Source organism: Plasmodium vivax, chromosome 5 (assembly GCF_000002415.2).
Source record: "Plasmodium vivax chromosome 5, whole genome shotgun sequence".
Lineage (NCBI taxonomy): Eukaryota > Apicomplexa > Aconoidasida > Haemosporida > Plasmodiidae > Plasmodium > Plasmodium vivax.
Genome location: NC_009910.1, coordinates 355,826 through 364,769, shown reverse-complemented (window position 1 = coordinate 364,769; position 8,944 = coordinate 355,826). Strand labels below are relative to the sequence as shown.

Below are 8,944 nucleotides of genomic sequence, written 5' to 3'. Positions count from 1 at the left end.
GTCAAGCTGCACAGGTAGCCATTTTGAAAAAAAAATTTATAGCGAACTTTTTTCACAAATTGAAATTAAAGCAAATTTGCAGAGCAAGCTGCTAAACGTGTGAAGGCACACCATTTGGGTGTTTACCCTTCCCCCAGTCCCCTTCGAACTTCGTACCCTTCTGAAAAGTGCCCCTTCATGACCATTGCTACCAATAGGCACACCAACCGATTAAGCAAAAAGGTCGCCTATATCGCTCGAAACCTTCACCTTGGCATTAAAAATGGTTCCTAGCGAGTGTGCGCAGTTAACTGCTAATTCGTTGAGCAGCGTGGCGCGGATAGCCATTTCGCTCCCCCGTTCGGGGTTCCGGCTGACTCCTGTTTTCTCTCTATTTTTTACTTCATCGAGTTCATGCATTGAGGTGTAATCAGCGTGACTCATGCCGCAGGGCCGTAAATATTTCAAAAAGTTTTTGTCCAGGTTGAAATTTAAAGCCATTCCGTGCATAGATATGTATTTTCTTATTTTCACACCGATAGAAATAAGCTTTTTATCTTTGTGAAAAACGCCAATGGAATCTTCCTTGGTATGCGCTTTTATTTTAAATTTGCCCAAAGTTTCGACTCCAATTTTTTGGATGTTATTTACTGTTTTGTGTAGGTCAAATGAGCGCTCTGTCTTTGCGTTGAGGTTCGCGTTGCATCGGTGTGGAAGCGTTTCCTCGTTGTCTTCCTCCTTTTTTGGGTGTTCCCCCTGGTAAGCATCCTTACGTTGGGACGAATGGGAGACCCCCCCTTCGCTATAGTTAGAGGGATACCTTTTTAAATCTAAAATGAAGTATAAGATTAGCTGCCCCGGTCCATGGTATGTTGCCTTCCCTCCTCTGTTAATACGATATATCGGCATTTTCACTTTATTTGCATTTTGTGAAAAGCTGTCAAAATAGTTTTTCCCTTCATCATAATTTTCGCTCTCTTCTATTTCATTTTTAATACATTCGTGCTTGCTAACAAATTGGGAAAGACTCCTTTGGTCAAAGTGGTTGTATACGTCCCCTAACTCCTCAATGTGGTAACTCCTTTTATCCAGGAGGATATCACCCAGGTGAGCTGAGCTGCCCAAGGTGTAGCACGGAGTGTGCTGAAGAAGGAAACAAAAATCATATTTTTTAAGATTTTTTTCAAACCTCTTAATTTTAACTTTCTCCAATTCGGAGGCGTTCGAACGTATGGGGAATTTCTTTCCGTTTTGCAAATTAATTTTGGATTGATGCAACAAGTTTTGCAGCTCAAAAGCGAGTTTGTAATTTATAAGTTTTTCGCTCAAATCGAAAATGAGAATTTCATTTGTCGCGTGTTCTCCCCGTGTGTTGTCCTTTTTCTTTTTTAAAGACCTGCTGATTGGCTGTGCAAACGCTCTTTTGCGCGCTTTGTATTTCACGCCCTGCAGCAGAGCACACCCCGTTTGGAGGGGTTCTTTTTCATTCTTTATCTTCTTCGTGGAGCAAAGGATCACAAGGCGTATGGCAGCCTGCACCAGAAGGAGTTTCCTGACCATTTAGGGGGAGCAAACCGGGGGGTGCGCGGAGCGTATGTAACGCTGTCCTGTGAAGTGGTTTATTTTGTTCGTTTCTCCCTTTCTTAATTGGTTAGCGGGCAATGTGTGTGTGTAGGTATGTATGGAGGGGAGACTGTTTCCGAACCTTTGTTTCTTCTGTGGCAGATCCGAACTCCCCCGAATTAGTCACAAAAGTGGGCCCTATATTTTTTTACAAAGTTGTGAGCAGCCAAACGGAGATAAACATCGCCTTCCACGTGGCCCCTTTCCGTTTGCGCAAGTACGACGTGCCTCCTTAAGAAGAAGCGGTAAATGCCGTTTGGGGAAATATCTTAACAGAAAAAATTGTCAATATGGAGTTCACCAAAATTGTAGAACGATGTCCCCAAATTTTGCAAACGGTAGAACGGAAGGTCTACCTGCATTTCCGTGTTTGAATTGGAATTGGAATTTGTTTTTTTTTTTTTTGTTTTTTTTTTTTTTCACTCATCTCCAACCTTTAAGAGTGACAGGAAACAGATTAATGCGCACTTTACGTGGATGTAATTGCTTCCTATTTTTTTTAAATCGACATGGTTGCCACTTCGTCCCCTTTCGCTTTCCTTCAAATTGTTTCAAAGGTTCGTTGCGGCGTGAAATTAATTCGCGTCCGGTGAGTTTTATTTAATTAAAAAAAAGGACACATACGAATGAATTACCAGCGGGTGTATGTTACACGGTGGCCACGCATGAGGGGCAACCCGGGGGGATGGCAATTTAAAGCATGCGCAAGTGCGCACTAGAGGTGTCACGATGTCATGATGCCATGGTGCTTCTTATCACACGGGAGCACCTCCAATGTACGCGCGTTGTGCCCCCCATCAGCCTATCAATATTTTGGGGATTAGTTTAAAGGGGTTGAGCGTAAACTCGTCGTTGTAGTAAAGTCCGTATCCAAATATGAAGGGCGTGAAGCAGTAAAAGAGGAGAGGCCTTATGATGTAATCGCACAGGTGAATTGAGAGGGTATACGTCTGCAAAAGGGGTGGTGAGTTTAGCGGAAAGTGTGCGGTGGGGGGAGGTGGTCATACTGGGGTGTACTGGCGGAGATCCCAATGGGCATACATATTGGTATGGAGTACCCCTCCAGCATTTTCCCCACATGTATCATTTGCGGAGTGCAAGGCGGAAAAGAAGAAACTCTTTTCTCCTTTCAGCTCATTCGCGTACGACCTGAAGGCACACGCTCTTTTACCTGGTTAATCAGCTTCGAGGAAAGGGAGTTGCTGTCCCCCTTTCCCTTGGTGGACTCCGGTTTGTTAAAATTCATGTTTTGGGGGGCGGGGGTTTACTCGGCGAGGGCGATGACCTGTATGTTTGTTCCGTGTGGGTGCTACACGCAAGGGCAAAGGGAGAAGTGCGGTGCTTCGTTTTAATTCGTTTGGTTTAGCTTTGCTTAATTTTGCTTCACTTTGCTTCACTTCGTTTTATTTTGCTTCACTTCGCTTCGCGTTGCCTCCTTTTTTTTTCCTTACTGCGAACGTGGCAACTCGTTGCAAGTGGTCCTGCAAGTGGCCCGCCGAGCGGCGACTTAACCGGCAGCGCGTGGCTCCGCCAACAAGGGGGACCCTCTCCTTCCGCAAATCGCCCCCGCGTAGTTGCGCCCAGGTGGAGCTAAAGCGGGATTTTTTTTTTTTTTTTTTTTTTTGTGCACGATGCATTGCAACGAAAATAGTGGCTTAAAAGAAAAGGCGTTTTTTCTGTATCCCCACTTGGGAAAAAAAAACAAAAAAGGAAGAAAGGAAGAAAGGAAGAAAACAAGAAAATAAGAAAGCAAGCAAACAAGAAAAAAAAAAACCCTCTTACAAGTGTGGATACAAATCGCAGAATGGTTGGCGAATGAAACAGAGCAAAGCGAAAAAAAAACGAACGAACAAAAAAGGAGCAGAGAAAAGAGCGAGTTGCTAGCAAGTGAAGCGCTCAAAGTGAGGGGGAACGTGACCCCGTGCGCTGGAAAGCTTTTTAAAGTTTGAGCGGGCGTGCTACTAGGCGGAAGTGCCCCCGGCGGAGTCCCAACCGATTGTGCCGCACCAACTGGGAGTGGCCGTGCTTCCCCCGAGGGGCAGTCTCCACCCAGGCATTCCCTCCCCTATTTGATATACCACTGGTGTGTACGCCGCGATCCGCATTTCCCTCTCTCTCCTCCCCCCCCGGAGTCACCCACGCACGATGAAGCGCATGTCGTCGTACGAAACTGGGGCGGAGTCCTCTGAGCTGAGCTCGTTCAGCCTGAAGGGGAAGTCGTCATCCAAGGGGAAGAGCGACCAACACGGGAAGGAAAAAAATGTGAAAAAAAATAGTAGCGTAGACTACAGTGAGGAAAAAGAAACGAAGAAGAAAAACGAACAGAAGAAGAAAACGGAGAAGGAAAAAAAAAGTCTAACAAGTAACCAACAAAGTAAAAATGCCAAAAGTGGAAAGCAAAGCAACGCACAGCAGAACGCACTAGACATTTACAAGAGCAAATTAAAATTCCTATTCGACAATATGATCATTATTGGGATTATCCTCTCCTTCATGACTCTCATAACGTTCAAATATTTGGAGGAGAAATATTCCATGGAGACCTACCTGGAGGAGGGGGACTCCTTTGATTACTACGAGGTGTTAAAGTGCAAAAGGGGGGACAACATAAATAAGATCAAGAAGAGTTACAGAGATCTGTCGAAAATGTACCACCCAGATAGCAACAAGGATTGCAAAGATTGTGACCAAAAGTTTAGGGACATTACCAAGGCGTATAAAACGCTGTCCGATCCGAGACTAAAAAAGGCATATGACCATTCGAAAGGAAAAGTCCTAAAACTGATTGAATCTAATAGCATCAATTTGACGATGAAAAATTTTAACGAGTTGGTGGAGAACTCGAATGATTACTGGGTCATTCAGATCTACTCCGATACAGATAACCTAAGTTTGAACTTCTCCAAAATTTGGGAAGAAGCATTTGACAAATATCATGAGTATATCTCCTTTGGGAGGATAAACATACTGACGGATAAGAAGCTAGTGAAGAGTAAAGTACCTTTCAATGTTAAGATATTTCCCACCATTTTTATTTTAGCTCCAGATGGGACCTACCAATTGTACTCAAATATATTTAATGCCACGTCGAAAGATTTCCAATCGTACCTTGTTAGTAATTACCCCAACTTTATTTACAACGTGCACGATTTTAATAAGGCGTATTATTCCCTAACTAAGAGGAGCGACTCGGTGAGTAAAAACGGGTCCTCTCACATAGACAAGAATAACAAAGTGCTCCTCCTTTCGAACAAAAATAAGTTAAGTCTCCAGGCCAAGCACATCACCTTCAAGTTTAGCAACATATATAGTACCTATGCCCTCCGATACAACGAAATTGAGCACCTAACCAATGAGCCGCTGAAGAAGGAAATCATCGACGCTCTTAAAGTCCTCAGCGTTAAAAAAAGCGACTACATTAAGGAAAATGAAAATATTGATTACTTCCTTCTGGTTAATAACAAATCACAAGTGAAGATCATTAGGCGTATTTCCGCCACGAACATTAAGAATGTTTATAAAGACGCCTTGAGGAAAAACTTGGTGGAAATTAACGCCACTAACGTGGACTCTGTTTGCTCGACGGTCGGGTCTAGGCACACCTACTGCTACGTCACCATCATCGATAAGCTCGGCAAGGAAGACACACTGGCTTCTCTAAAAAAAGTGTACCAGCAGGTGAATAACTCCTACGCAAGTTTCACTTCCAAATTGGGGGCGGACGAGATTGACACCCAGATGTTCATTCAACCGGTCTACCTCCTCAAATCGAATATGACAAAAAATTTCGTCAAATTTGTGAAAGACAAGTCCATCAATACGTACGACTCCTTTCTTCTGGACTACTCTTCGAATACCTTCGCCACAATTAATGAAATTAAAGATTTAAGCAACTACTCCCAGAAGAAGGAAGATCTTTCCTTTCTCTCCAACATTTATAAAGACATAGAAATTTTGAGTTTCGAGAAAATCCCAAAGTACTGCCTCCCCATGGGGGTTAACTGCCTGTATAACCCTAAGAAGACCTTTTCCTACCGGCTGTATAACATCTTCAAGAGGACCTCCAAACTGCAGGTCATCCTGTCCGCCCTCGTGGGCTTCCTGCTCTACCCCTCCTTCAAGCAGTACGGCAACTTGAGGTACGCCTGCGTGGCCGCCTCCGTGGGCGCCACGCTCCTCCTCACCAACGTCAAGGATTTCCTGCTCCTCCTCGCGAGTTAGCGGGGTGGAGCGGTGTGTAGTGACCAGTTGTGCGCAGTGGCGTGACCGCTTTAGCGGTGTATAGCGACCGCTTTATCGGCGTGTCCAGACCAGTGTAGTACCCTACTGCTGGGCCCTCCTTTCTCTCCACTCCTTGCGCGCCGCGGTTTCCCCTTTTTTTGTTACCACCCTTGGCGGCCGCGCCCCGGCGGCCCTGCTTGTGCGCGCCCCACCATGTGCATCTGATGAACGCATCGAACTGTCACCTCCGTGGAAAGCACACATCGGCTGCTTTAAATTGGCTACTTTAAATAGGATGCCCTAAACTGATTGCCTATGCAGCTGCTGGTGTTTTTTCCCTTTTTGCGCCGCCTAAATGGGGAGCGGCCCGTTAGGAGAAACTTCACTGGACGGTTGAGCTTGCCTGGGCTCTTCCCGCTTTCCCATTCCGTCCATTTTGACCCTCTCATAAAACTGCAGAAATGGTGTCGTCAGAGCGGCGCCAAGTATGCTCTACGCCACCCCTACCGTTTTAACCACACGCATAATGATGCAGTTCCGCACGTGATTTAGTAACACAGGGTGAGTAGCCCTAACATGGTCTCCCCCCCTCCCGGAGGAACACCCCATCAGAGCAAAACATATTGGCCTTTTTTCCTCAAATGCATGCAGCTTCGTCTGTACGTTCGCGGTATGAACGTATAAAGGGGCGCCCTTAACCACTTGAGAACATCGCCCTTATGCAGGCTGTTCGTATCCAACGCGTGAGGCTGCGCCACTGCCGCTGTGAGTTGTATGCACCTACACGTTTGTACACGTGCATGTATCCCCTTCAACGTGGCAAAAAGGGTGGAAAAGATTTTTTTTTTTTTTTAACTTTACAGCTCGAAGTGTTTTTCCCATCAGCACGAGCGTTCCAATATACAATTTTGTTAAGCAATCCATGGGAAGAAATACGTTGGTGGATTTAGTTTTTTTTTTTTTTTTTTTTTTTTTTCGTTTTTCCGCCATTTTGTTTGTTACTCTACGCCTTCCCAGCTCTGCAAAAGGCCTATGAAGCATACACCAAATGATACATCCCCTCAAATGAGCCTTCCAAAAAAGGGAGTGCACCTTTCTAGGAGAGGGAACTTCATTTCATGCGAATATGACAATTTGTAGGAGCTCCTCCCATCGTGCCGCTTGCTGATTGCTAAGAAAATAAAAAAAAAAAAAAAAAAAGAGTCACAATTGAGCATATGTAGATATCAGCCCATCGATCGTGAAGATTTTTTGTGGAGTTTCATTCGCCCAGGTGAGGGGAGTCCCCAGCGGGGGGCCGACACCACGGCGTGCGCGCGGTAAAAGTAGGCCCATGCATGTGTACGTACGTACGTTCATGCGTGGTCATCCCCGTAAATGCCTACGCTACCACACCGTCGCGGCGCATTCTATTTCCCCCCCGCCAGTTCAGCGATAATGCCGCGCGAGGAGTGACCGTCTGAGGAATGACCATCTGAGGAACGACAATTTTCAGCCGCCAACAAAAGCATAGCATTACCCGTGGGGGAACTCGAGCAAGGAGAAAAAAGGTAGGCCCTGGGCTGCGTGCATTTGCGTGAACAGAAGGGTGTTCCCTTCCACCCGTGCACACACACCTGTGTGACCGTACCCATGCATATGCCACCTCATTCGCACATGTGTATATATATGTTTGTGCTTCCCCTGATTAGACAGTGCCCTCCCATAGAGACGACCCAACCACCCATTCCACATCCCACATGTTAGTAGGCGCACCGAGGAAGGCAGCACAGCAAAGCACAATTGCATCACTTCCCCGAACCCGAGCGCACCCATTTTAGGAGGAACAACGCACCTAACAAGACACATTCAGAGCACATTGAGGAGGTTCCCTTTTTTTTTCCCCCCCCAAACAAAATGAACAAAGAAATTGCAGAATACGATTTGGGGGCAAGCTCAAATGTAGAAATAAAAAAAAAAGCGAATGATCATAAGAGCCCGTTTGAAAAGGTAAAGCCATTTGCCGTGGGGGGGGCGAGTGGGATGTTCGCAACATTCTGTGTGCAGCCACTGGACATGATCAAGGTGCGGATTCAGTTGAATGCTGAAGGGACAAGCGCTGTTAAGAACCCATTTATAGTAGCCAAAAATATCATAGCAAATGAAGGCGTGCTGTCTCTATATAAAGGGTTAGATGCGGGGCTCACTCGGCAAATTGTATACACAACGGGAAGGCTAGGATTATTTAGGACCTTCTCAGACATGGTAAAGAAAGAAGGGGAGCCTTTGCCATTTTACAAAAAATGTTTTTGTGCTCTGGCTGCTGGAGGATTGGGTGCCTTCATGGGAAACCCAGCAGATCTGTCCCTAATTAGACTACAAGCTGATAATACCTTGCCCAAAGAATTGAAGAGAAATTACACAGGCGTGTTCAATGCTGTGTATAGGATTTCAAAGGAGGAGGGAGTGCTGGCCTTATGGAAAGGATCCGTGCCAACCATTGCACGAGCTATGTCTCTAAATTTGGGTATGCTCTCTACATATGATCAGTCCAAGGAGTATTTAGAAAAATATCTAGGGGTAGGAATGAAAACTAATCTCGTTGCTAGTGTGATTAGCGGCTTTTTTGCAGTCACTCTGAGTTTACCCTTCGATTTTGTCAAAACGTGCATGCAGAAAATGAAAGTCGATCCTGTGACGAAGAAAATGCCCTACAAAAATATGCTGGACTGCTCTCTTCAGTTATATAAGAAGGGGGGCATATCTATTTTCTACGCAAGCTACGCAACCTACTATGTGCGTATTGCCCCCCATGCTATGATCACCCTGATCACTATGGATTACCTGAACAATTTTTTGAAGAAGTTCGCCTAGCATTTTTCTATTACTTTTTATGAGCACTGCTATAGGGGTGTGTGTATGCGAGCTGGTACAAATTAAGGCAAAGCCGTCAGCCTCTCAGTTCGCAGCGCTGACGTGTCGTAGCAACACTAGAAGAAGGAGAAGCAGAAAAGCGCACTCGTGTGTGCACACACCGACTGCCTCACATGTACATCCATTTCTTCTCCTAATTATCGCCAATTTTGTTTAACTCGTTTTTTTTAAAAAAAAAAGAATCCCCACTTGTGTATCTTCCTAAAGG

At 45.3% G+C, this 8,944-nt stretch overlaps 4 protein-coding genes across 4 annotated transcripts, besides 17 other annotated features; 2 read left to right on the top strand and 2 right to left on the bottom strand.

Moving 5' to 3' along the window:
• Positions 1-49: 49 nt before the first annotated feature.
• Positions 50-73: a microsatellite.
• Positions 74-210: 137 nt separating this feature from the next.
• Positions 211-1,539, bottom strand: PVX_089180 (lipoate-protein ligase, putative; the record flags this gene model as incomplete). The annotated part of the gene is made up of 1 exon (XM_001614876.1): positions 211-1,539. One exon carries the CDS (start codon positions 1,537-1,539, stop codon positions 211-213), a length of 1,329 nt encoding a protein of 442 aa, XP_001614926.1.
• Positions 513-550: a microsatellite.
• Positions 916-936: a microsatellite.
• Positions 940-961: a microsatellite.
• A 20-nt stretch (positions 1,540-1,559) lies between the features above and the next one.
• Positions 1,560-1,588: a microsatellite.
• A 254-nt stretch (positions 1,589-1,842) lies between these two features.
• Positions 1,843-1,868: a microsatellite.
• A 239-nt stretch (positions 1,869-2,107) lies between these two features.
• Positions 2,108-3,060, bottom strand: PVX_089175 (hypothetical protein, conserved). Its single transcript, XM_001614875.1, has 2 exons — positions 2,774-3,060; positions 2,108-2,552 (listed from the first exon to the last, which is right to left on the bottom strand). The coding sequence occupies exons 1-2, from the start codon at positions 2,846-2,848 to the stop codon at positions 2,400-2,402; spliced, it is 228 nt and encodes a 75-aa protein (XP_001614925.1). The 5' UTR covers positions 2,849-3,060; the 3' UTR covers positions 2,108-2,399.
• Positions 3,061-3,197: 137 nt separating this feature from the next.
• Positions 3,198-3,235: a microsatellite.
• Positions 3,236-3,293: 58 nt separating this feature from the next.
• PVX_089170 (hypothetical protein, conserved) lies at positions 3,294-6,132 on the top strand. The gene has a single exon (XM_001614874.1). The coding sequence runs from the start codon at positions 3,748-3,750 to the stop codon at positions 5,821-5,823; it is 2,076 nt and encodes a 691-aa protein (XP_001614924.1). The 5' UTR covers positions 3,294-3,747; the 3' UTR covers positions 5,824-6,132.
• Positions 3,325-3,351: a microsatellite.
• Positions 3,645-3,667: a microsatellite.
• Positions 4,698-4,721: a microsatellite.
• Positions 5,444-5,582: a microsatellite.
• Positions 5,534-5,576: a microsatellite.
• Positions 5,876-5,898: a microsatellite.
• Positions 6,133-7,345: 1,213 nt separating the features above from the next.
• Positions 7,346-7,378: a microsatellite.
• A 325-nt stretch (positions 7,379-7,703) lies between these two features.
• On the top strand, positions 7,704-8,676 carry PVX_089165 (mitochondrial 2-oxoglutarate/malate carrier protein, putative; the record flags this gene model as incomplete). Its single annotated transcript, XM_001614873.1, has 1 exon — positions 7,704-8,676. The coding sequence occupies exon 1, from the start codon at positions 7,720-7,722 to the stop codon at positions 8,674-8,676; it is 957 nt and encodes a 318-aa protein (XP_001614923.1). The 5' UTR covers positions 7,704-7,719.
• Positions 8,024-8,122: a microsatellite.
• Positions 8,496-8,552: a microsatellite.
• A 40-nt stretch (positions 8,677-8,716) lies between the features above and the next one.
• Positions 8,717-8,740: a microsatellite.
• Positions 8,741-8,944: the final 204 nt, after the last annotated feature.